We start from the raw sequence: 27,918 nt of genomic DNA on the forward strand, positions 1-27,918 counted from the left end.
CCCTGCTTATGGGTGTACAGACTCTGGTGATGGGCATACAGACTCTGGTGATACGTACTCTGACCCTGGTGATAGGTATGGAGACCCTGGTGATGGGTATACTGGCCCTGTTATGGGTATACAGACCCTGGTGATGGGCACACAGACTTTGGTAATACGTACTCTGACCCTGGTGATAGGTATGAAGACCCTGGTGATGGGTATACTGGCCCTGGTTATGGGTGTACAGACTCTGGTGAAGGGCACACAGACTCTGGTGATACGTACTCTGACCCTGGTGATAGGTATGAAGACCCGGGTGATGGGTATACTGGCCCTGGTTATGGGTATCCAGACCCTGGTGATGGGCACACAAACTCTGGTGACACGTACTCTGACCCTGGTGATAGGTATGAAGACCCTGGTGATGGGTATACTGGCCCTGGTTATGGGTGTACAGACTGTGGTGATGGGCACACAGACTCTGGTGATACGTACTCTGACCCTGGTGATATGTATGGTGACCCTGGTGATGGGTATACTGGCCCTGTTATGGGTGTACAGACCCTGGTGATTGGCACACAGACTCTGGTAATACGTACTCTGACCCTGGTGATAGGTATGAAGACCCTGGTGATGGGTATACTGGCCCTGGTTATGGGTGTACAGACTCTGGTGAAGGGCACACAGACTCTGGTGATACGTACTCTGACCCTGGTGATAGGTATGAAGACCCTGGTGATGGGTATACTGATCCTGGTTATGGGTGTACAGACTCTGGTGATGGGCACACAGACTCTGGTGATACGTACTCTGACCCTGGAGACCATGATGATGGGTATACTGACCCTGGTTATGTGTATACAGACCCTGGTGATAGGTCATGGGTAGATCTACAAGAGGTCAGTGACTTGTTCACCCCTAATGCCCCCCCCCCCCCAACAAAATAGCTCCTGAGTAAAAAAAAAAAAAAGGAAAATAGATTTTTTCTTTCTTCCCCTCCTAGTCTTGCATTTTTTATTTATTTTGGACTAAGGTGTTTGTAGAACCTGGTGAATGGAACAATGCACGAGATAATATTGGTTTACATAAAGTCTTTATACTAGCATACATGTATGTAATGAAACCATGATATTTTTTTCTGGCACCTAGCATCGTAGCAAAGTGGGTTGAGGGCAGACTCATCCAATCTTGCCTTGAAAAAAACCCCAACTCAAAAATACTTTTTAAATAATTGAAAATCCTAATCCGTGGGGGTAGGGGGTTAAGTGTACCTTTAACTTCAATTTCACAGTTTATTTCCTCTCTTTCATTTCAAATTTTACATAGTCCAAAAAACATTGGGGGGGGGGTGCAACTGTATGTTAATTTACTCTTTTATAAGTAAATTCAAGAAAAATATTTGCTGCGAGAAAACGTGTGCTGGAGGGGGGCAGTCCCGTCCCCCTGTCCCTGCCCCCATTCCAACCCCCCCCCCCCCCCTCCGATGCTAAGTGCCTGTTGTTTTCCTGTAACATTGATTTTGATTGTTCTCTCAATTATTTATTTAATTTTTTGGTATAAAATCTAATGTACATAACATTTTTATCACTTCCGATCATATTTTTCATATAAAAATCGCATTTTTAAATTGCACATATATTAGTTCGAAGTTCCTCCAAATAGCTTTCGAATTTCCTCCCAATCGTTTACCGATCCCGATGGAAAGTTGGTTCACGCATGCTCACATCCTGGTTATAGTGCCTGGTTATAGGATATAAAAAGTACCCTATTCTATACCTCACCTCGGGGCCAGGCGTTTACCCTACTATAAATAAATGTGTAACATGACGTAAGAACGACAACTCTATAGGAGACCTGTCCAAGACGTTGTCTTTGAACCAACATGTAATTTGTTCATAAATAAAGCATCAACCTCTCCCTTGTCTCTGGATCTGGTCAACAGCAACAGACAACCCTATTAGGCCTAATTTGAAGTCCTCCATAACCTTTATAGAAAATATCCAGATTCATATTACCATAATTACACCCCTTTGCTAAATAAAGGTGGCGCTCTTTCGCGGTATGTTTGAACCACGTGTTTTCAGATCGCGAGAATGGCAAAGAAGATGCAGACCTACGATGTCTTTGTAGGCAATTTGCCTCTGGACGCAGACGAGGTATTTACCATTATCAGTTATTCCAGATTTTTGAATCTATTTTTATTGATCAAATGAAGTAACATCGTTGTTTTTAAGTAATTGAATGAGGTGTTAGTTTGACAGATCCCGCGCACAAATTAAATGGACTGAAAAATAAATAACCATGTTTGTCATCACGTGTCGTATCAAAATTCAACAAATTTTAATGTTATAAGTTATTGGAAAGAAAAATTTTGCAAAAAACTATGTTAGATTCTGTATTTGAGAATAGATTTTTTTATCTCGAATTTCCTCTTTTAGAAAACTATTGCGTTAAGTACACAATTGAATGTCTGAATGTTACAGAAATTGGTGGGAAAGTTGTTTTCAAAATTTGGAGAAACTAAAAGCATGGTTGTGAAAGACGCAAATTCTACTCCAAAGAAGCGCTTTGCGTGAGTATTCTTGCTTATAGACTGTCCCAAGATATTTATACAGCACAATTGAACGATTTTTTATTTAAAAAAAATAATTAAATAAAAAAATACACATACCTGTGAAAGAAGTGCAGTTGAAATCGATGAAAGGGAATATTTCCAAGATTTCTTCATTGACACATCATTTTTCACTCAGAAAAATTCACAGGAGCAAAAACAGATTTCTTACAGAGATTTATGGTGGGGAATATATATATCTTTTCTCCATTCAGATGCCACTTGGAATAACTTACACAATTTATCAATATTATCATCTGTGTCTGCTTCAATACAAAATCGCACAGACATCTAATTTTTTTTACCATGTATTGAAACCTGATAAGCTATAGGGATGTGTTTCGACTGAGAAATCTGGGAAGTTTTTAATACTTTTGAATCCTGAGATATTTATAAATATCGAGTAGTTAAGCAAAATGTGAATAGAGGATATCTTGGGACAGACTATAAAAATTTGTTTAGTATAGTCATTTCATCCATGGCTTGATTGTCGGATTGTAATGTTCTGCATGTAATGATTATATAATATTATATATATATTTTAAAAAAAAATAACCCACTTCAAATCTTTGTTTTTGCAGTTTAAAAAAGTCATACATGTGATAATTAAGTTGAAACCTATAAATACAAAACAGAAGACTTGAAAATACACAATTTTTGATGTAAATGCTATTTTATTTCCCGCAGAGTGAAATGTCACATATTCATTGGTTAACACATGACATGTGACTGTCAGATATATCTCTATGTCTGTTTGATGATAATTAATATTCGGAAGTAAGGCTGACAATTAGACTTCACATCTAGACATTTCATAGTATTTAAACAGAACCGTGTTCTGTTAATTCTCAAAATATTTTTAGAAGTTGAAATTACTTTTCAATTAGAATAGTTGCCCTTTGAATTGGCATCACATTGTTGTTTTTGGAGCAGAATAAAATGGCAGCGTCAAGATTTGCTAAAACCTCTGCGGAGGAAAGGGAGAAAACATTTAAAATTGAATAACAACAAAACATTGTTAAGTGTACAAGGGTGAAGTGAAGATTTTTAAAAATTACTTAAAAGGTGGGAATGATAAATTTGAAGAGTTTGATTGTGTAAAATGAGACAAAATGTTAGGCAACTTTTACATGGAATTGCATAGATCAGGCCTAAAAAAAAAAAAAGTTGTGTGTTTAGGGTTACCCTACCTAACCTACAAAAATGCCCCGATCGTACCATTTTCAGATGTTTGTTTTTATCCGATTGTGATTTTATATTATTTCTATTAAAAACCCACTTTTAAATATGACACAAACAAACATTCTTAGGATTCATGCAGAAAAAAATGTGATAAAATTACAAAAAATCCCTACCTACCTAACCTAATTTTTTCATCAGTGTTACCCTAAACACACAATTTTTTTTTATAGGCCTCATCACTTTCTGTGAATAAGTGTCTCACTTGATAATGATAGTCCTTCGGAAAACAAAACACTTATAAGGATTGTTACGGACTGACTAAAGAAATATATTGGATTGATCTCAAAGATGACTCGGCTTCGTCTTGCTGTCTATGACATTGATCAACCTGATATATTTCTGTAGTCAGTAACAAACCTAATAAGTTAAAACATATTGCCCATTAAAAAGTTGTGCAAAAATGAAGCTAAATCCAGTAAACAGGATTGAGCAAAAAGTAACAATGGGCAAAACAGCCTATTCATAATATTTAATTTTTTTTTTTTGAAAGAAATTCATTTAATATCAAGATTTTCACATGGCAAAAACAAATTCTTTGTTTTTTAATAGGGTTTTCCGAAGGAAAAATCCAGTTATTAAAAAGGTGAAAAGGGTGGGTGGGCGGGTGGCTGCCAAAAGGGTACCCTCATTGTACGGATAACTCCTCCTACAGTTTTCAAGATAGGAAGTTGTTCTTTTGCAGATCAATTGTACATATATCAGAAATGTGCATATTGCTAGGATTTTGATTTCCGATAATTTATGAAAAAAATACCAGCTTTTGAACTTATTCACTTTTTGGCAAAATATTGCATATAGGGTACACCATTTCTCTGCATGGATATGGGTTGACATGGATTATGGATACAGTTCACATAAAAGAAAACCCGGTTTGCTGTCACATTGACAGCTTTTCACTTGTTTGTGTACTTAAATGATGAGTTATTTTTTCATTATTTGCAGCTTTGTTAATTTTATGTGTGAACCTGATGCTGAACAAGCAATAAAAGAGATGAACGGCTTCCAATTTAATAGTACAAGATTGGTTGTCAGAAGACAGGAGCCAAGAAAAAAGTATGTTTTTTACATGATCCATTTCATAAAGATTACATTTAAAATTTCAATATCTGGCAATATTATTTGATCTTAAAAATGGTTTGCTGGTAAATTATTCAAAGGCACATTTGTTCTGTTGTAGAGGGCCAATCAAGAGAGAGTTTGACAGTGACAGAGGCAAGTCGAGTCCCAATGCCAATGGTACTAGTTGTCTAGTTTAATGTTCCTTACCATCGTTCGATTGCACTAACATTACATATAATTTCCGGCGTAAAAATAATTAGATTAAGCTTCAAGACATCTAGTGTTGCCCGCCACAATAGTTTCATCTGAAAAAAATATACATGTACAAAGGTTTGATAGTTATACCCCCGCAAACGAAGTTTAGGGGGGTATATTGGTTTCACCTTGTCCGTCTGTCTGTCCGTCCGTCTGTCCGTCTGTCTGTAGACGCAACTTTGTCCCCCCTATAGAATTTTTTATTACTGCATGGAACAGTTTGAAAATTTGTACATATGTTGAACACCATCTGAAGATGTGCACCTGCAATTTTTTTAAAGATCAGACAAGATTTAATGATTTTATGACAATTTTCATTTTCCTTATCCTATATATTGTACACTAATGTTGAAAAGTAAGGGAGGTAATCCTTACAGATTTTATTAATTAATTAATAGTATTAAAACACTCTAAAATATATTGATATAAAAACATCCAGATTGAGGTTTCTTTGTCTTTATGTCTTAATTAATAATTTTTTTTTTTTCATACAAGTATTCTATCAACTGACATTGCAAAGTTTTTGTTTGTCAATGATAAATTCTTCGGAGCTAATGAGAACATCAAAGACAAGTGTGGCTGAATTCATTTGTCCCTAGGGAGCCATTATCTGAGCCATGGTTCAGATGGAGCATGTGTTTAGGGGAAATTGATAATCTGTAAAATGGGTGATGGTTTTGGGACTTTTTAAAAACTGTTTCATGTAAACCAAAAGTTTCTATTATTATAAGGAAATAAATAATATCATTATTAATAAAGAAGTTAAACTATTTTAAGAAGTTGTTTAAATTTATTAGTCAAGTAAATTGATGAAGTGACCCTAGTGAGCATTAATTTAAATGAAATTCAAAATTACAGATATGATTGTAGTGTTTTGGCAATTTTAAAATTGTTTGTAATATTAAATTTTCTTTTTTACATATTTTTACATAGTATGGTAATTATGGTAATGTTTTGGGAGTTTAATAAATTTAACAAGCTCATCATAGAAAATCATAGTCCTATGGGATCAATTTTCTGATATGGAGTTCCATTGTGCCATAAGAGAAAGTGGGGAAAATTTGAAACAACTAATTGCATCTGTCAAGACTGTTATTAGAAAGATATTGAAAGTTTTATCAACAGAAGAGCATTGCTTGGCTACTGGTATTTCCATTTACTACAAAGGGAGGGGTTATTGTCATTTTGTTGGTATTTCTTTAAATCAATTAAATTCAAAAAAAAATATCATCAGATACATAAATTTGTAAATGTATTACTGTTATAGATATGTATTTACAGTGAAATTCTGACAATTTTGATTTTAATTTTTCTTTGTTAACTAATTTTTTTTTTACAGTTCTAGAATTTTTTTTTTGTATGTGTTCCAAACCTTTATTATTCAATTTAATTATTTGTCCTATTTGAAATTAGCCTTGCGGGGGTATTAGTCCCATTAGGACAGTTCTAGTTCATTTTGCTTCGGAAAAAAAAATGGTGGGAACATTGAAACCTACTTATAGTTAACACCTGGATTATGCGTCATTGGATATGTGGTGCTAATCTTTCTTAAAGATGCTAAATATTACTTTAATTAAATAACATGAGCAGGTCTAAATTTTAAGTGTCGTCCTATCTGAAACAAAATTTCAGGAATTATGCATCTGAGAGTTAAAAAAAAAAAGTAATAAACAGAGAACATAAAACGAGTTAAGCTACAGCTGCAGTGTTTGAATAATTTTTCTTCTAGATGAGCAAATAGGTTTATAAGATCAATTCCTACTCTTTTGTAAATTCATCCTATGCTAGTACATTACTTTTGCTAAATGTACAGAGGTAACTCATTTAAGAAACATTGCTAAAGAGGTCCAAGAACCTCTTTTTTTGATTTGCTGTATTATATCTTAAATATCTTTTAATTGATGCTTAAAGTTATGTTTTTTTGTCCATTTTAGACACAAACCCTGTCAATTTTGGGGGCTGGAACTCTCCAGGAGAGGTAATAAAAGACGATGTATTAACCCCTTTTTTGTACAGCACTGGGATGGTATGTTTCACCTGTATACTGCTATTATTCGTCTTTGAAAGTTTTTTGAGGCATCAAAATTTTCAATTTTGGAAATACAATAAAACTCGTTGAATCCGGTGAAGGTTGGTTCTGAAAATTTTCGACGTGTTAGGAAACATCCGGTTTGAAGGACATTGCAAATTAATTTCACATTGATGTACATTTTATATTCATTCACAATATTACATGAACATTTGAGCAGTTTTTCTGTACTTGTATTAATAAACAATTTACGACTTTACATTAGAAAATATTTGTAAATTTTCATTTGAAAAGGGTTTTGTTTGTCTGCGAAATTTATTTACTTAAATTACAGGATGCAGTAAGTCTTGATAATTTTTTTATGGGAAAATATTCAATTCTTATATTTAGAATATTTTGAAATCGATCACCAATTTTCATCATTTTCATTTGTTAAACAATTGCATACAGGATACAATGGAAATACGTTTTCAATCAAATTATCGTAATTGATAAATCTTCCTGCTTGATTAAACTGTGAGGCCCATGAGACAAGTGTATGCTTCACAAGAAATTATTAAACAAACATTGCCCATGCGACAAGTAAACATGTGACTAATTATGCAATGGGAAATATGCTGGCAGGGACTTTTTTGATGCAAGAAACAATGGATAAAAACTCAAATATACCGTATATCCGTTTTTTTCGTGTGTCACAAAATTTGCGAAAATAGGGAAAATCTGAAACATTTTTAATTTGCGTCTGTCATTTCTTGCGATTTTAAAAGCTCCTTTTAAAAATCATTTAGAAAATGATACAGGATGTAATTTCTGCATATTCAATAATTAGCGATCTAAAAGAGATCGCGAAGAAAGCAAAAATTAGATCACCGCGAAAATTACCGGATATACGGTATGGGAATTTAATAAAAAATGTAGCATTCATGTCAATGAAATGTAACACACTTTAAGTGTTTACTTATACAACACACATATATAATACACAAGATATCTGCAGTCTTACTCCATTGGTATCTATAGAATCACGGCTTGAAAAAAAATGTGTGAAACATAAAATGATAAGAAAATGTCAAGGGACTGAATAATTCCGCCAGTTTGGACAACATGCAGGAATGCACAACATCTGGATTCAACAAGTTTTACTGTGTATGAGACAAACATAGATTTAATTTAGATTTTCTGACATTTTGAGGAAACAAGCACTTCCTCCTCCTCCCCCCCCCCCCCCCCCCCAAAAATAATTTGATTAGGAACAACTCTTCAAAATACCGTATTTTTCGGAAATTAGGTCGATACTTTTTTTTCCAGACACGTGGACCTCGCCCTATTCATCGCTTCGCCCAATTTATGGTTTTTTTTGGGAATTTCTGTGTAAAAATCATATGGATTTTAATCAATATACTATAGTAATTTATCATTTAAACAAAATTAAATGTAAATAGATTTATTTCTTCTTACATTTCTTACTTAGATCACTGACTGAATCATCTTTCGATCATTATTATATGCTGTCATGCAGTTTGATCGCTCGATCGTGTGCTTACGATAAACAGGAAATCGATTTGGCGCGGTAAAAGTAAAATGAGAACCGTACAAAGGGTAATTACGGGGGGAAAATATCGTCGGGTAGAAATAAAAAAAAAAAATGAAATAAGGTTAAAGGCTACTATATGATAACGTTATTGGTTTAAACCATTTATTCATTAGAACTAGCGGTAATTTTTCGACCAATTCTTCGAAGTCGACCTATTTATACTTTTTTTTAAATGGCCTCCTTCGCCCAATAAACCGTATCGACCTAATTTTCGAAAAATATGGTACTCAGCAAATTCAAAAATGAAAGTTTTGGTGCATATAAAAGCTTTTTTTTTTTTTTTAAATGGCTTTGGATGATTTAATTTTAGAACTGAAATCTCTTTACCAGTTTCTTAATAGATTAATTAGGATATAATATTTAATCTGAAAAATTAGGAAACATAATTTTTCTTATTTCATTTTGCAAAACTTAAGCATATCTGATAAAATATTGACAGGTGTATATTTGTTATCACAGCTCACCTGTTTTAGTATACTGTATCAGCACCATTTAAAAACATTTTTATATCCCAGAGAAGCTTTGATGAATCAGTTTAATTGAGTATTAATGGTTTGATTGATGAAGAAATAAGAATTATTTGAACAGTCTTCTTGGTAAAAATTTAGATTAAATATGCATGTGCATGTATGTAACACACATGAAGTTCTGTGTAATCTTAATCTTCAAAACGTGGAAACTGTACATTCAAAAGGTTTAGCTACATGACTGAGGATTTATCTTAATGAAGATCTGTAGATAACAAATATACAGACCAACTAGTAAACTTGTAGTTCTGATCATAGTGTGTAGATAACTGTAGAGTAGTCTATAGAGAGCTATATATACAAACTAATTCTGTAAATGTATTGCATGTAGCCAGGTATTATATTTTAGCATTTTTGACAGAAAGCACTTCCAATACACTAATTCCATCTTCTATTAGATGTAAAATTCAGTGTACAGATTCATCATGTACAATAAAATCTATGCTCACCTTTTGAAGAAATTTATATCCCCTAAATACCATAGAATGTGTGTACAGTATTTTGGTGAGATGGAAATGTTAGTCATAGTTGAGGGTGTTGTGGCTGTTACAGAAGGAGATAGTGATGGTCACTTATGTAGAGAACCCGGTGACGGCCTGGGTACAGACGGTGACAGAGGAGAACACCGCCCAGCTTACCAGTATTATGGAACAGCTGACTCAGTGCTGCCCCGCCGCTCCCAAGGTCAAGGGCACTCCACAAATAGGAAAGGTATGACAGTCGTCTTGTAAAGAGCAGAGTTATGGTGGCTTAATTTTTGTGGATTTTGTGCAGCCCTTCACCAGCAAATCATTTAACGCATGATTAGTTTATCATACAAGTGAATCTAATTAATTTTGTATCCATGAATTTTTAAAAGCTAAATTAATGATAATGATAACAATGGGGTACTAAAAGTTTTTAATGATTCTACAATATTTTGTTTTGTAGAATTTGTAGTTAGTGAAAATTAAAATGGAAATAAGTTCTGTTGAACTAGTTTGCATCTATTTGATGTTTTAATAAAAGAAACACTAAAGTGCAGATAATGGGAGAGTTTTGTTTTCAGCATTGATTTGACAATGTAACATTTGCATACCTTTTTAATTGTTATACATAATATGTTGAATAGGTGTATGCAGCCATGTTTTCTGAAGATGGAGAGTGGTACAGATGTGTAGTCAAACAACTGTTTGGCAGTGAAACTGTTAGTACTCAGCTCAAGATTATTTAAGAAATAAACAGTTTATCAGTGTATGAACTTGGTTGGTCATGTGATCAAATCCTGTTAAGCCCAAAGGGCTTCTCAGAAGATTTGATCATGTACCAACCAAGTTCATATCCAGTTCAACTTTTTAACATTGCTGTTAATTACTTATATTTACATTTGATAAGTGCAAATTGTTCAGAAGTTTTAAAATTAATGAGATTTTTTATGTTTACAATAAAAGTCTTTAATTATGAATTTGATTTATTTGTTTGATAGTTAAACTTTGCTTCGCATCTGGTTGAAAAAAAAAATTTAACATTTTTTTCCATTTCAGCTAAAAGTGCAGTATATTGATTATGGGAATACAGAGGAAATTCAGGCTACAGGTCTCCTAGAGATCCCTCCAACTGTGGCTGCACACAAACCTTTGGCATACAAACTTGTCCTGCACAACATCATGGTCAAAGACGTCACAGACCAAAATGTAAGTGAAGAGTAGGAAGTGAAAGATGAATAAAATGGTTGATGTAGTTGAAGAAGATTTGGATGGCAGGGTTGAGCATAATATGCAGTTTTATTGAAGGTTTGAAATCAATAATACACATTTATTTTCAGGGCATTCGTTTTCTGAGGAAATTGACTGAAAGTAGACATCTGCTTGCATACAAAACAAGACAGTTGAATGATGCGACAGGGTACTATGGCTACCTGTCTATAGAAGGGGACCCAGTCAATATCAATGAAAAAGTCGTCATGGAAGGATTTGCCAGTAAACGCCCATCTTTGGGGGCTAGAGGAGGAGGAGACAGAGGGGATACTTTCAACCCCTCAACAAGTAATCATGTCCCAGGACACAGCAATTCCTTAGGAAGTGGAGATCATGCCTCCATGTTTGGTAGCAACAGCAGCTTGAATAATTACATGACAAATGAGTCTGGGTATGGCCAGAGAAATCGATCATCTATCAACGGCGCAGTACCTGGACATCAGGGTGTTCAAAAACCTCAGTACCCAGGGAGGTCCCCACAGAGAAACATTAACATGCCTCCAGCGTTCAATATTCCACCACCATTAATGGGTGCTAGATATCCATCACCTACCAAAGGAACAGAGAACTTTTACCATACTAACTCAGGGGAGAGCATTTCTAGTCAACAAAGGTATAGTAGCAAGCTTTAGATAATAATGTATCCTACATCTACAGTAGGTCTGTGAATATATATCATACAATTTGATTAAGAAACATTTATTAAATAAATCACTTGTATGTTTCCAATGATTAGGGCAGAAGAAGTAGCACAGCATTTAGAAATCCAGAAGACTCTTCAGAATGACATCAGCAAGAAAAAGAGAGAGATAGACAAACTCCGTACAGACATGGCAAGGAAAGAGCTAGAGCTTCAGCAGGCTTCAGCTAACAAAGTACAGGTAAAACTAAGATACTTCTACTCTATACATTTCAAGCATTGTATAATTTTTGCAGTGATTAATAGAAACTTGCTCTATTGTGTGGTGTGGGTGAATTAACTTTATGTGAAATTAACATTGGTCTACGTATTTATTAACATATATTTGTACCTAATTGTAGGTGCACTCTGTGGTGGAGCTGGCAAAGAAAGTTAAACGTCTCAGGTAAGCATACTGATATAGCATCTAAAAACCAGTCACAATGTTGTGTATCATTTATTTAGTAGTGTATTTGTGTTCTAGACTAGGTGAGACCAGAAGCTTGGGCTGTATTGCCCTTGGGCAATATTCCTCTGTTTCAGCCCGTCGTCAAGGGGGTGTTTTGCCATCAAATTTAAAATCGTATTTATCTCGGTACGGGGAGGTTACCTATGCAACATTCAGTAGCATCCTTTATTAAATATCGATCAACATTTGAATTATAAAGGATATAGAAAAGGATCACTGGTGTTAAGCCGATATGCGTACCATTTGGTACGCATATCATAAGATGGCGACGACCTCTGCAGGTTCGTAAGTTTACACAACTCTTTTTATTGATTCAGATCGTATTACAGCGGGTAAAACATAAGTGTTTGAAGTGCTACTGAGTCTTCACATGTACCAACCTATAAAATAAACCAAAACTGCATATTAATTAAAATTTTCTTCATTAATGAAAATCCCGATGATATGCGTACCTACGGCATGTTTATGTTTTTGGATATACGTACCATATTTTGATGATATGGGTACCAGCTACTTTCCTATTACATTTTGTGTTTTCTTATTTTCATTGAACTGTGCGGTTTTGAGACGTTGAATGCATTTGTATTATATTGTTTTATTATCGTTATCCCCAGAGCATCAGTATGTTGAGAACTTGGACATATATTACTAGTATTACTTTATAGTAGCGGGAATTAAACATTCAAATTTTCAATATATCATACTAAATGATCTCTTGTTTTCAGTCGGTCGGTTCTATCGGTTTTGATATACTCTTAATATAAACCTCGATTCTGGCAATACATTTTCAGAGAATTCAGAAACAATATATAATGGATGAATCCCATGTAAGTAGGTAATATTCAAATAGTTGTCAAGAAATTATCCATCTATTTAATGTCCATTGTTTTTAAAATGATAAATACGCCGAGTATTAATTGTTCCATGCTTTATCATTTGAACAGAATTCATCATTAAACGGTAAAATGTTTAACAAAATATTCTTTTATTTGTTAATTGTTTCATTCGTTCGTGTACACACAATTTCTAATTTCATATTTATAAACAATCTCGTTTTTCAAAATTTGAATATTATTCTTTGAGAAAGAAATTGAAGGACTCGAAATATCTGAAGGACTCGAAATATCTGTATCAATCGGACTTAAATGTTAGATTTGGACTTACAGTGAGATTTCGGTAATCTGATGATAAAATATCAGGCAATCTAAATCACCTGTATTTCTTTCTTAAATATTTTTTTTCATTTAACAAGTTGTTTTATTTTTTTTACGAAATACAGTTACATAAATTATAAATGTAGAATTCCCTTAAAAAAAAATCAATTTTTATATTAGTGGTACGTTTATCTTACCGATGGTACGCATATCCAGAAATTCTTATTTGTTTTATGGTACGCATATCTGTTTTTGTAGGTACGCATATCATCGGGATTTTCATTAATGAAGAAAATATCAATTACTATGCAGTTTTCGTTTATTTTATAGGTTGCTGCATGTAAAGACCCTGTAGCACTTCAGACACTTATGTTTTACCCGCTGAAATACGATCTGAATAAATAAAAAGAGTTGTGTAAACTTACGAACCTGCAGAGGTCGTCGCCATCTTATGATATGCGTACCATTTACGCATATCGGCTTAACACCAGTGAAAGGATGGAACATGAGACTACATCATTGAAAACAGTTTAGATACAAAAAATCAAGTGGTTAAAGGAATGAATGCACTTATGAACGTTCTCAAACAACTCGCTAACAGTATGAGTTTTTTAGGAATTGAATCTGACAGAAAACTTTTAAAAGAAATTCCAGTGATAGAATTTAAATCATTATAAATTTGGTTACGGTGGAAAATTCTCTCTCTATAATTTTGAATTCTAGAAGATAGTGCTTCATCTTTCAACTCTTTCAGTTCTGAACACAAATAAAAATGACTGTTGTAAACCTGAAAAAAAAACCAGCTTCTTTATGATAGATAACATTCCTTATTTGAATTTTATTAAAATTCTTTGATTTTAAATGATATACTTGTAAACAACATCACAGTATTGTTTTGATATTGGCCATGGTATCGGCCCATGCCCTTCAGGCTAGGGCCAATACCAACTGCTCGGGCTGATACCAGGGCCAATATCGGAACAACACTGATATTCTATATGTATTGCCTTAAATGTTTATTTCTTGTTGACATCAATCTTGATACAAATTTGATTTGATTTTTCAGGTTGCAGTTTCCTACAGGTCGAGCGAGTGGCTTGGATGAGGCGATTGAGCTGGCTCTGTCTGAGGACAGAGTTACCAACTCGTCAGTGACCACTTTACAGCATGTCATCACTGCTGTGTCCACATACAGAGCTCTTCAGAAGGAGATCTGCAATGCAAAAGATGTGGTAAAACGTGTCATTTATTCACTTATTGATATGAATCCAATTGTGAAGAAGTAATTTTTAAAAAATTGCATATTGTTGGCAGTTTTTGATTATTGTTCAAACAATGATAATTTAGTCACATGACTTTGTGTCCATTGCAGGAGGAATTGGACTCCCTGGTGGAAACGCGAGATCTGGCCAGGAAGAACCTGTATGACAAGCTGACAGAGTGTGTACAGGAGTTGGAGGTTATGCCCCTTGACATCAGACATCAGTGTGTCTCGGTAAGCCTGTCCTGTGATGATGATAGCTCAAACTTCTTCACAGCAGTGCTTATTTATTTATATCAGTTCTATTACCTTCACAGCAGTTCTAATTCTTGTCCAGTAGTTCCAATTTCCTCACAGTGGTTCTTATTTCTTTATATCAGTCCTATTTCCTTCACAGCGGTTTCAATTCTGTGCAGTAGTTCTGATTTCTTTACAATGTTCTAAGTTTTCTACAAAATTTGTCATACATTTACAGCAGTTCTTATTCCATTTCAATAGTTCTACATAAATGAGGTCATAAATGATATTTGGGAATGGAAAGGGAGGATTGCTTGAGTAAATAGAAATTATGAATGAAGTTGCTTTCTTTAAAATGTAGTTCATGTTGTAAATTGTAGGAAGCTGAAGAAAAAGTAAGCAAAAACTATAAAGCATTTACACACATCAGTGTTCATGGTTGTCCAAGCTTGGAGGATTTGCTTCATGGCTTTAGAGATTGGAAGGTTGGTACTTGTGTTTTGTATGAAAATTTTAATCATAGTAAGTGCCTTGTGTGAACAGTTTGTTTACTACAAAGAATTTAATTAACTTTGGATGACACCATGTGTCGAGAGAAAAACCTGCATATTTATTTCCTGATTAATTATTTTTTTTGAGCAGAAGAAAAAAGAGACAGAGTTTAGTCATGTGAGAGAAAATACAAACATATGTCAAAGAGAAGTCACAAAAGCATTGCTTCAATTGGAAAAAGTAAGTGCGACATAAATTCAAACACTTGCTTTTCTCTAATCATCAATTTCCGATTAGGCGATTGATGAGTTTAGAAAAAGTTTATCACTACATAAGTTGCCATATTTTTAGGTGCTGAATTTAGATTCTGAAGACAGTGAAGAGAATGCGAATCTGGAAATCAACTCCCTACTGAAAACTTACATGCAGGCACTACAACAGGAAATCTCCATTACTGATATGGTATGTACATTTTGCAGTTTTATTAGCTCACCTGAGCTGAAAGCTCAAGTGAGCTATTCTGATCACATTTTGTCTGTCGTCCGTCTGTCCGTAAACTTTTCACATTTTCAACATCTTCTCAAGAACTACTAGGCCAATTTCAACCAAACTTGGCACAAATCATCCTTAGGCAAAGGGGATTCAAAGTTGTGAAAATTAAGGGCCACACCCGTTTTCAAGGGGAGATAATTAGAAATTAATGAAAAATTTCGAGATATTTTCAAAAATCTTCTTCTCAAGAACCAGAAAGCCAGGAAAGCTGAAACTTGTGTGGAAGCATCCTCAGGTAGTGTAGATTCAAAGTTGTGAAATTCATGACCCCTTGGGGTAGGGTGGGGCCACAATGGGGGGTCTAAGTTTTACATAGGAATATATAGAGTAAATCTTTAAAAATCTTCTTCTCAGAAACTAATTAGCCAGGAAAGCTGAAACTTGTGTGGAAGCATCCTCAGGTAGTGTAGATTCAAAGTTGTGAAAATCATGACCCCTTGGGGTAGGGTGGGGCCACAATGGGGGGTCGAATTTTTACATAGAAATATATAGAGAAAATCTTTAAAAATCTTCTTCTCAGAAACTAATCAGCCAGGAAAGCTGAAACTTGTGTGGAAGTATCCTCATGTAGTGTAGATTCAAAGTTGTGAAAATCATGACCCCTTGGGGTAGGGTGGGGCCACAATGGGGGGTCGAATTTTTACATAGGAATATATAGAGTAAATCTTTAAAAATCTTCTTCTCAGAAACTAATCAGCCAGGAAAGCTGAAACTTGTGTGGAAGCATCTTCAGGTAGTGTAGATTCAAAGTTGTGAAAATCATGGTCCCTGGGGGTAGGATGAGGCCACGTTGGGGGGGGGGGTGTTAAAATTTTACATAGAAATATATAGAGTAAATCTTTAAAAATCTTCTTCTCAGAAACTAATCAGCCAGGAAAGTTGAAACTTGTGTGGAAGCATCCTCAGGCAGTGTAGATTCAAAGTTGTGAAAATCATGATCCCTGGGGGTAGGGTGGGGCACAATGGGGGTTGAAGTTTTACATAGGAATATATAGAGGAAATCTTTAAAAATCTTCTTCTCAGAAACTAATCAGCCAGGAAAGCTGAAACTTGTGTGGAAGTATCCTCAGGTAGTGTAGATTCAAAGTTGTGAAAATCATGATCCCTGGGGGTAGGGTGAGGCCACATTGGGGGGGGTGTTAAAGTTTTACATAGGAATATATAGAGTATATCTTTAAAAATCTTCTTCTCAGAAACTAATCAGCAAGATGATTCTTTATAATTGTTAAGACTTTGGCTCCAGGACAATTCTTCGGCCTCACAAGAAGGTTCAGAGTTTGATGCAGCTAAATATCCCATATATAAACAATTGTAAAGGATCTTTTTGAGAACTGCAATACTCATCATGTGATATGACTATAAAGCAAGCAGCTATTTTTTCATTAGAATCTTTTTGTATTACTGTATTGAGTTATTGCCCTTGATTTATTGATTCTTGATTATTTTAATTAATGCATCCACTGTTAACCAATTATTGTGATGATTATTTTTATACAATAATAAATATTCAATGTATATAAGTTGTTCTGCATAAGTAGTTTTGGGTAAGGCCGGATTAGTTTGTTTATTTTTGATTTCCAATTTTTAGATACTATGAATTATTTTAGGCCGGCACATACATAGGGACAGTGTCTATTACATTATGACGGGCGACTGTTTGGGGTTAAATTTGAAAAGGTATGGATAGATTGAGTGGGTGGACACCCCCGCTCTATCTAATTTTCGTGTTTTCTAACCTATGATACAGAGTGTGCGGTCATTCCTGCCCTGTATCGCATTAATACAAGTGTGCGGTCATACCTGCTTGTGGTGGTTGGGGCGGAGCACTAGTGTATGGTCATCCCTGCTGGTGTTCTGGCCATTCTAGCGCACACATCCCTGCCTGCGTAATGTTGAGTCCCTATATATGTGCACGAGCGGTGATTAAAGTCTGCTCTTGTAAATATTGGCAGCAATCAGGGCTATCCGAGTTCCAAGGGGGAAAAATGGATTTTATTTATACAGGATCTACATGTATTATTGTACATTGTCCAGATTGTTTGTATTATGACTCCATTAAGCTGACTTTATCATACCTATTGTTCCTCAGGTGAGCGATGTGGCCCATGGGCCTCTTGTTCAAATATTTGATCATTATGCGGAATGATACAACTTATGATATTTTAATGGGTAGTTGCCATTACTGTTTTTAAGGAGCAATGCCAGGATGCCAGTTTAGTAGCCACAGTGCTGACGGCCATTTTGAATGAGCTGCATGGAGAGATTGGAGTGTTGGACAACTGTCGACAGTTTATGGCCGAGTTTACTCAGATGAAGGCTGGGATACAGCCATGGCTGGACAACAAGCCAAAGTTTGAGGACATCCAGGAGTGCAGAAAAATGATCCGTGCCCTCAAGTCCAAGTTGCGCCACAAGGAGGCTGATAGACAAGACTTGGAGGAGGTTTGTGGGTGCTTGGGGGCGTTATCTTAATATTAGTATGCATGTTGACACCAGTGCTTGATGGGGGCGTTATCTTAATATTACTGTAAACGTATTATATTTGGCTGTATGATATTTGGCAGAAATAAGTTTTTGGCAAGTTGGCATGGATTGAATTAGCGTATTCCTGAATGTGACTATTCTTATACAGATATGTATGGCATTTAGTGATGTACTTGATTTAGCGGAAGCCACATTCCACATAAAGCTCTAAATAGAATACAAAGCAAAATGTAGTACGTTTACAGTAGTATGCATGTTGACACCAGATTTGTGAATGCAAGAAACCTTGGAAGCCTTGGAATTATTTATAAATGCAAAAAGAATACTAAAATACAAGGACTTGTATTTAGGGAAATATTCGCCCCCATTTTATTTCCAACTCTTTCACTCTTATTGTCAGCGGGTGAATTTAAGACTGACGAACTCAAACATCTTAAGTGATCTTTCTTTAAACGCAACTATGTGTGGGCGAAGTCAAGACCAGGCAAAACTGTTTGCAAGTGTAGAAGGTAGAAAATTACACAGGGCAAAAATAACCCTGTAAACAGTATAATTTCTATTATTATTACTTTTTCAGAGTGGAGATACGGAGGAAGAAAAAGCTGTGAAGAGAGAAATACAAGAACTTCAGTATCAGCTTCATCAAGCCCTTGTCAGTCATGATGAGTTGGTGGTTAGTATGCATGGTTAATTTTTTATATCTTTTGTAGCTACCTCAAGAAACCTAAAAAAAAAAAAAAATAGGAAAAAAAACCTCATGAAAGCTGCATCAGACAGCAATTCTTTTACATTTCATACCCATTCCTGTACATGCATTATAGTTTATTGTGGATTTCTTAATTACAGCTTGATATTGTTAATTACAGCTTGATATTGCGAAGGTCGCTGATTCCCATTTCCCTGAATTGCTCATCAAACATCAAGATACTGGAATCAGAACTTACTTGGTAATTTAAGAATAACTTTCATAGTTGCTTACCATCAGTTGAGATATTCTTTATTTTGGGTAACATACATTGGTTTTAACAAATTTGAAGGACTACAATGGTATTGTGAGATCTGGATGGGAGATAGAGCACTTTGCACTTACTCCTGCTGTCCGACCTGGGATGTATGCCAGCACGTTCTGTGGCAATCCAGTCTATATACAGGTACATGTAAATGGTAGAGAAAAGTTTCATACAGAACTATAGAGCAAACAGTGAGAATAAATTACATTTTTAAAATACCAAGAGCACCTGTTCAGAAGAATTGTTTTTGTTTGTAGGAGTATCATGTTGGGGACAGTGAACATTTATGGAAGGAGGATTTCCTGGCTCAGGTCATGGCCTATTGCAGTATTTGTTCTGACTCAGACTCGCTCAGCACTGTTCAGGCTGTGTTCTTTACCAAGGTAAGACAGAGCACCAAAGAGCTCAGTGATGATTGCAGAGAACTTAAATACCCTCTGATTAGATTTGGAGGCAAAGTTTATAAAGTTTTATTATTTGCTATTGGCAATTCTTTTCTTATTTTAAGATATACTGTATATTTTCATGTTGTATTTCATTGTACATTTACATTAACTATATTGCTGAATAATTTGAAAAGCATTGAATCTTTTGATTAAATTAGACGTTTTGTTATTATGTTTTTTTTTAATTCTTTTTAGAACGACCGAATTGGATATGTAATATTGAATGTGGAACCAATACAAGATCTGGAGAGCTTTATGAATGAGCCTGGATTTGATGATACGGTATTTTACTTATCAAAATGTGAAAAATCTGCTTGTTGATGAAAATCAAAGGATTTTTTATTTGTTGTTGAAATTTCTGTGTGTAAAATTTGAAACATGCAAGTTTGTTGGGTTTTCAGAGAAGACAGAAAATTGCCCGAGGAGTAACATGTGGTCTAAGCTTGTTACATCAGCAAGGATTCGTCCATGGTGAGGTCAACCCACAGAATGTTGGGGTCAAGGCTGATGGTTCAGGGGTATTACTGTGTCCAGATTTCTCAAGGTCACTGGTAAGTATCCAAAAATATGTTTCACCATTACATTAAAACACAGCTGTAGTGAAGTGCCAAAGACAAGCGGTTTTGATTTGTGATACCATAATTCATTTATCCGATAAGTTTCAAAAACAATTTTAAGATTAGGGGGATTAAAACTGAGTTTGCATGTTCAGTGTAACCATGCTTTACTATACATGTCTATTTATTTACAGCATTTATTCAGCTTTACAAAATGAGTATGATGTAAATTACTAACTCTACAACTGATTTGAATTATTTTGTTTAGTTTGATCGAACAAAAAGAGGGTTCATGACCAGCCATGGCATGATGTTCCAGGCTCCTGAGGTGATGAATGTTCATCAGAGTGCCCCCGTCCAGATCACGGCCAAGACGGACCTGTACCTACTGGGACTCCTGATCCTATATGTATGTCTGCTCCACTCAGATAGGGCCTCTGAAACCCTAATTACATGTATATATTTTTTTTTAGGAGAATTGATCATAAGTTATGATCAATTCTTCTAAAAAAAAAAATATGTGCATATGCATGTAATATTTACAAAAAATGTGTACATATAATATGATAGGTGGTATGGGACACCTGTTGATATGAATGTGGATAAAAGTGCATTTCAGATAAAATAATGTTACCATTTTGAAATTTTGAAATTTTACAACGGTTGACTGATAATAGTGTATTCAAATTTTTTGGAAATTAAGGTAAAAGTTATAAGAGCCCCAGCCAAAATTCGAACTCGTGACTTGCAGATTTGTACCCTCTCTAACCCAACGCTCTCTAATGCTATTTAGTAACAACTTTGGGAAAGAAAAACTATAGAAGTATACTTCATTTTATTGGTTATTTCAATAGGAAGTACATCACAATATGGAGGTGTCTCGTACCTCCTTCAGTGTCTTATACAGACTTTATGATTTTGGTTTTCTAAATCCATTAATTTGGATTTGACAAACTATTGGCAAATATTGTGTGTATGACACTATTTTTCAGCCAAAATTTGATTAAAAGTTGGGGGTTGCGTATAGTACATAGGACTAAAATTTTACCTCATTAATTCATGCCGTGATTCTTGATACCATGGGAGTAGTGACTGACGATATAGCGTGTTATGCGAGTTGTATGAGTGTATACTAAATTTACTGCTTTAAAAATACCTTATTCTTAGTTTTATTTCCATGTATTGAAATATTTATCAATATTATTCCTTGCATCAAACAAGTTTAAATATTGCCAGTGTATTCGCCATTACGTAAGCAGCCACCTGTTGACTCGGCGCGTGGGGAATGTTTGTTTTATTTAACAATTTCAGTTGTCAGATGCATGCACCTGTCTTGTGTCGGAATTTAGAGGGTGTTTTCAAGTGTTCCGATCACGAAATTACAGTAATTGCGCTTGGGTTTAAATATTATCATTAAACATCGATAGTTATTTGGATAATGGCGGCCATTGATTTCACCATTTATTTTGTTTTATACATAGGACCTGCTATTTTTTAGCCATTTTTCTTTGGTCAACTTGGTGGGTGCGTATTATAAACCAGTACATATTATACATGGTACATTAAGGTAATACTGTGGTTTCATTAATGTTCCTGGACATTTTTGAGGTGAAGTAAATTTTATAGACTGTTTCTACATATCTTACTTCATTGGGCATTTGTTTTTGTTAATCAACAACATTTATAATCAACAAATAATGGTGAAGTTTTTATGGAATGCATTTGATGATTGGCATAAAACACAAGTTTTAATTGGATGGTTTTGTTTCAGCTCCATCATCCTAGATCTGTCATCCCAGCAGCAAGAGATGGAACTCCTAACCTTGCTGTTCTCTCTCTGGTAAATACTGTAGTTTGATGCTTAAATTAAACATGAATAACACCTATATGGAGAATGTACAAATGTTTTGAATGATGGCTAAAGCTGAACACCACTTGTAAATGGGCACCGTCTTACAGGTATATAAACTCTTCGATTTCTGTTACACCTGATTGCACACTTGAAATTCGTGACTGACCTGTAATATTCATTTTGTGATCTAAGATTTTGTGTATTTCTTGTTTTATGTGCATTTTCTCTTTTTAGAATAATGCGTTAATGTTAGAATTCTCTTTGCTTGGAAAAATGCATTACAGTTGATAATTTCATTGCAACCAAGTAACAAAGAGTCGTAAGATACATGTCCATTCAGGTGAAACTTCTGCAGCCAAGTACTTTGAACTGTTAAGGTCAGACGACACGTTCCTTGAGAATCTTTTTTGTATCTCCTCGTAATTAAGAGTTCCAATAAAAAATATTAATTTTATAATTACTTTAAAAATGATCAAAATTTACGTGGATTTGATTAAATGTCTAGATGGTCGAGTGGTTAGAACCGTGGCCGCTCACTGCCAATAGTGTAAAGGTTTTAGAGGTCGTGAGTTCAAAGCCCCGCCCCGGCGGAGATATAGTTCTAATATAGTGAATTTCGCTGTGCTGTAGATGTATTTTTTTTTATATCAGCAATTCAAGTGTATTTTCAAGAAGATTATATAGGAAATTGCATACTCTAGTATTTTGCAGAAATGCCTGGTAAGGTACCCTAATTTTTTGCAAGAAAGCTTGTCAAAGTAGTAGTAAACCATAAACAAATTCCTGGAAAAAGTTATCTAAAATTGAGGAACGTGTCGTCTGACCTTAAGAGGTTTGCGGCGTACATAGGTGTTGTTGAAATAATGGTGGTGAAAGGGAAATATGGCGGACAATGCTTTATAGGAGTAGGATTCAGTTGAGAGTGATGTAAAATTCTTGATTTGTATTGTACTTTTTACTTTCCATAGGACACAGAGACTGGATCTTTGCTGTACAATTTACTGTGTGGAAAACCTGATATGAGATTAGCAGCAGCACACCTGTTGAAGTCAGGATATTTAACTCGCACCATTAAAGATGTTTCAGTTGCTACAACTTTGGAAAAAAGGTATCATTTCACATTTTATCCAGTCAAAATATTCAATAGAATTAGAGACATTTTGTATTGTATGTTCTAACAAAAGAGATGTTCATTTCTTGAATAGTTTTGAGCAGCAGGAGACTAGTGATCCAGTTGAGGAAGTGGCAAATGCTGCTGTTTCTCCCACAGAAGTGACCACCACCCAGGAGACTAGGCAGAGTGTAGAACTTGCAGAAGGCTCCATAGAGGAAGATCAAGTCCTGTCCATGATGGAACCATGCCAGGGCACAAGTACACCTCCATCTAACATCTTTGTGTCAGGTCAGGAGCTCGCCGAGGTTGAGATTGTCTCTCAGGTCCAGTCCCAGAATGCATCAGCTTCCACCCCTCCAATACAGGTAGAGGTCGAGGCACAACCTGCAGCAGGTAGTGATGAAAAATCCCCAGAATTGAACGCTGGTCCTGTGGATGAGATTTCACCAAAACTTGATCTAAATGGAACAGATGACTTGATTAAACAGTCTGTGCTAAATGATTCTGTGGGTTCTCCAGAGCACAGTATCCAGGAATTTGAACAAGGTGGATTGGTTCAAGAAATATCAATTCCATCAGCTGGGCAAGGACAGTGTGTAGTCTCCTCAGGAGTTATTGTCACAGACTCTAAGGGACTTCCTTTGAACCAAGACAGTGAGATGTTGGCAACTGATCACAGTGAAACACATATCATTTCTATCAACACTGAAAGCAGAATAACTCCAGATAAGTTTGCCCCGGTCCATTCTCCAAGTGTTCCAACCAATACAGAAACCAGAATGACTCCAGATAAGTTTGCTACAGTCCATTCTCCAAGTGTTCCAACTCATACAGAAACCAGAATGACTCCAGATAAGTTTGCTACAGTCCATTCTCCAAGTGTTCCAACTCATACAGAAACCAGAATGACTCCAGATAAGTTTGCCCCAGTCCATTCTCTAAGTGGTCCAACTCATACAGAAACCAGAATGACTCCAGATAAGTTTGCCCCAGTCCATTCTCTAAGTGGTCCAACTCATACAGAAGCCAGAATGACTCCAGATAAGTTTGCCCCAGTCCATTCTCCAATTGTTCCGACCCATATGGATGGCAGGATGACTCCAGACAAATTTGCTTCAAATGTTGACAGTAAGTGTCTTGTTTTTAAGTTTGTTTTTATTTTGGTTTTTTAATTATTGGAAACAAATCTTAAAAAGCTTCTTCAAATGTTTGATTTACCTCTTAACTTCAAAATTATTCTAAGCCTTGAGTTATGATGAATAAAGATCACTTTTGTGAATGATAGTCTTTCCATCATAAAGTTTAGATTTATTTTTCTTTAAGAAATTTGACTTTAAAAAAAGGAAAAAAATATATATATTCTCTCTCATTTGCTATGAATTTTCTTCAGCTTAATTGGTCTATATAATTGGTAAGTTTGTTGTCACTCTGTGTACCTCTGTGATAGTATTAGATCGGTGGTGTGTAAAAAGAAAGCACAACTTCAGATTTAGAGAGATCTTTAGAATCTGTTTCAATGTCAGACTTTATCACTGAATGGTTTGATGATTTCTTCATCATGCTAGAAGCTTCTTAACCATATTGTAACAGCTCTTGATGTTGTTGACAGATCCCATTGCATCGAATGTCTTGAACCAAACTGCTTCATGCATAACATTATTTCCTTGCTTGCTTCAGTACTAAATAAATACTGTATATGGTAATTTTTTGCACTATTTATAAAGTGAGTTTTGAGGACTGGTACATTTCTTGATGTATTTCAATTACCGGTACATAAGGTATTTTAATTACATAAGAACGCAATATATAAAATGTCATTAAAATTTGTTTAAAAATATGTCTGATAAATCTTTTAAAAGAGCAAATGGAACTTGATCTTGTGAAGAAGGATAAGTCTGATTTCCTTGTTTGTTCATTACAGGACTGGTGAAATCCTTGGCTGCTATGAAAGCCAAAGGGCAAGCAGCCAAAAGCACTCCTGAAAAGAACCAGCCCTAGAAAGATGCCATCAGTGATGAACCTTTATTTTTATGTTTGCAAGCCGTGGATTCAGACAAGATCAATGGCATTGCATGTTGTTCACACCCAGAAGAGGAAGGCAGCGTTTCATGTTGTGTTCAAAATATTATTTTTAGTTTGATTTTAGATTCATCAGTGAATGATATTATTTTTTTATACAAGAAAACTTTTGTATGTTAGTTCTGATGGATTATTTGTAAATCCTTTACTAATGCCAGTATACATGTACATTGTAGTCTTATTGTCATTTGTTTTTTACTTTTCAATTTTGATAAAAGTATAGAATATGGCTTTCTAGTTGTCCCATGGTTGTTAATGGAGTAGGCAGCTTATGCTGTTTTAATTTACGCGAGGTTTCTTTCCTGGGTGATCTCCAAATAGTTATCGAGAGATAAAAAAAAAAAACTACCATCATCAACTACAGAAAAATTAAGCAAGTAAATAAAAATTACAAAATTGTCTCCATTGAAAGAATTAGCAAATGAAAAACTTTGAAGTGATGAATACTTAAAAAAGAGATCCACATTAAAAGTATACTTGATAAAAGCCTGTTGAAAGTTAACAATGCTCTGTTGGTGTTTTAAATGATAGACATTTTCATATGTTGAATCTCCCAGCTACTCTCTTTAACTTCATGTCATGAGTGAGCCATCTTATCATGTCCGAGGGATTAATCATGAAGGATGACCTTGTAGAATAATTCTAGCTCATATATACCTCATTAGCAGAATTGATAGCCAGAGACTGTTGTTATAGTAGGAAGTTTTGCTATTTCTAGATTTTTGTAGATTCTGTTATTATCTGTGGTATAAAAGTTAACCACAAGTCTTGTTTCTTATATAAAAATATATGAAAATTCTGCTGGGAGTTTTTTTTTTTTTTTTTTTTTGTAGAAAAATGGGTTATTGGTACTTTGTGGAATGGAACCAGTAAATGGTTATCAAATCAGGAAATGAAAATATATTATTTTAAAAAAAAACCACAAAAAAATTTTTTTTAACACATTTTTTCAACATGATTCTTGGATTTTCAATTTTTGTTTGAATTTGCTGTGTTTTTAAAAAAAAAAATAGATTGGTTATTGCTATAAAATTAACACGGTAAAAGTCACTTATACAGCAGAACTTACTAGCTGGGTTAAGCCATCAAGTTCCGCAAAATACCATTACCCATGTAGATATTGGTACCAATAGCCTTTCATAACTACAGATATGTATGTGTAAGAGACAGTGTTGCATTCGTGACCAAGTACATACATGTATTTGTGACCATGCAAGTACATATATGTATATGCATCATATTTGTGTAGTTCTGAAGAGGTAGTGTACACAAATGGTTTAAACACAACTCGGGTGTATTTTCATTAAATCTAAACATAACTTAAATGGTATATATTCCAATCCATTTTTTTTTTAAATTAATTTGGATTTCGCACTTGAAGCAATACTAGGCATTTCTCCCATTAAACTTGTGATGTTTCAGCATACATCTAAAACTTGATGTGGACGAAAGAAATCCTTTTCATGTTGCACTGAGGCTTTGAATATTGTGTTGTAAATGCTTCAAAACTTGAGAGCTAAATGATCCTGGCCATTTTTAGATTATGTCTGCTTTAGAGGAGGAGCTCTTTATGAAAATACCAATATTTTATAGGAAAACTATGAATTTTTTCATTACTAAATAACGGTTTATAGCTTAACATATCATTCATGTACCTAAAATTTTACTAGGTATATCTAATGGTTATATAATTTGTTGACCATCCAGCCTCCTTAAAATAGGATTGGGACTTCTAATCTGTTGGTATTTTAGATAGTTAGTTTGATTTGAATTGTACCTTAATATGCATGATAAAAGAACTCTTTCCAATTTATTATTAGTTATCATCCAAAACGTCTTACTCCATTCAGAAGTCTTGTCTTTTGCCAAAGGAAAGAATTGTTGAAAATCCTTTGACAATATCTTGCACTTTTAATATAAGCTGCTGATCCATGAAACACAACAACACTCCAATTATATCATCTTTAACTGTTGCGGTCATGATGCACATTATCAAATACATATGGTGTACCCTAGCTCCAGTAGCTTTTTTCACAAAAATCTAAGATTTTGCATAAGATTTTAACTTGGGGAAACTCTGAAGAGAAATCTTGAGTGCTTTTCACAAATGTATTTGTCACAGGTTTTGCTACAGATTTTACTTACGAGTTATCCTTTTACTAGCAACGATCTCGCCTCACTTAATAATTCTTATAAAAGAGGAGAAACATACACAAAAATTCTCATAAACAGGGCACAAAACTGAAATTATACATCACTTACATTGAGTGAAATCCATGTGATGTTGTAGAAATCGAAATGTGACATCACAATCACAATGTGTGTTTTGCGCGACTTAAAAAAATCTTCCGAGAAAAATCTGCCATAAAATTTCTTGAGAATTTGTGTATTTTTCAGGCAACAACTGCTATATAATCCAAAATGACGGTATAATGTGGTTCAAAATACTAAATTTTGCTGTTTCCCCTGTGCATTTTTTATCATGATTAATATTTAG

At 34.8% G+C, this 27,918-nt stretch overlaps 1 protein-coding gene across 5 annotated transcripts; it reads left to right on the top strand.

Annotated features, from left to right (window-relative positions):
* The first annotated feature begins 1,977 nt into the window (after window positions 1–1,977).
* Window positions 1,978–26,221, top strand: LOC105330503 (serine/threonine-protein kinase 31). 5 transcript variants are annotated; one of them, XM_066066081.1, is made up of 29 exons: window positions 1,978–2,138; window positions 2,466–2,554; window positions 4,778–4,888; window positions 5,013–5,071; window positions 7,084–7,175; window positions 9,852–10,010; window positions 10,411–10,485; window positions 10,823–10,972; window positions 11,104–11,648; window positions 11,772–11,916; window positions 12,077–12,120; window positions 14,404–14,569; window positions 14,710–14,832; window positions 15,216–15,320; window positions 15,478–15,567; window positions 15,679–15,789; window positions 18,073–18,321; window positions 18,941–19,036; window positions 19,230–19,310; window positions 19,401–19,514; window positions 19,631–19,756; window positions 20,015–20,101; window positions 20,221–20,370; window positions 20,645–20,785; window positions 22,148–22,216; window positions 23,197–23,336; window positions 23,434–24,470; window positions 24,733–24,753; window positions 25,264–26,221. In XM_066066081.1, exons 1-28 carry the CDS (start codon window positions 2,076–2,078, stop codon window positions 24,735–24,737), a joined length of 4,422 nt encoding a protein of 1,473 aa, XP_065922153.1. In that variant the 5' UTR covers window positions 1,978–2,075; the 3' UTR covers window positions 24,738–24,753; window positions 25,264–26,221. The 5 variants fall into 5 exon arrangements, with proteins under 5 accessions (XP_065922153.1, XP_011430517.2, XP_065922150.1 ...); XM_011432215.4 differs by lacking the exon at window positions 24,733–24,753 and having other exon boundaries at window positions 1,979–2,138; XM_066066078.1 differs by lacking the exon at window positions 24,733–24,753 and having other exon boundaries at window positions 1,979–2,138; window positions 7,084–7,127.
* The last annotated feature ends 1,697 nt before the right edge of the window (window positions 26,222–27,918 follow it).

The sequence above is a fragment of the Magallana gigas genome, chromosome 7 (genome assembly GCF_963853765.1).
Source record: "Magallana gigas chromosome 7, xbMagGiga1.1, whole genome shotgun sequence".
In the NCBI taxonomy this organism is placed as follows: domain Eukaryota; kingdom Metazoa; phylum Mollusca; class Bivalvia; order Ostreida; family Ostreidae; genus Magallana; species Magallana gigas.

Bases quoted from the DNA above. Each gene is read 5' to 3' on its own strand.
- LOC105330503 (XM_011432215.4), top strand. From the start codon at position 2,076: ATGGCAAAGAAGATGCAGACCTACGATGTCTTTGTAGGCAATTTGCCT. The intron at 15,321-15,477 runs GTTGGTACTTGT...TTTTTTGAGCAG, and splicing joins ATGGCTTTAGAGATTGGAAG to AAGAAAAAAGAGACAGAGTT. The intron at 19,757-20,014 runs GTAAGACAGAGC...AATTCTTTTTAG, and splicing joins AGGCTGTGTTCTTTACCAAG to AACGACCGAATTGGATATGT.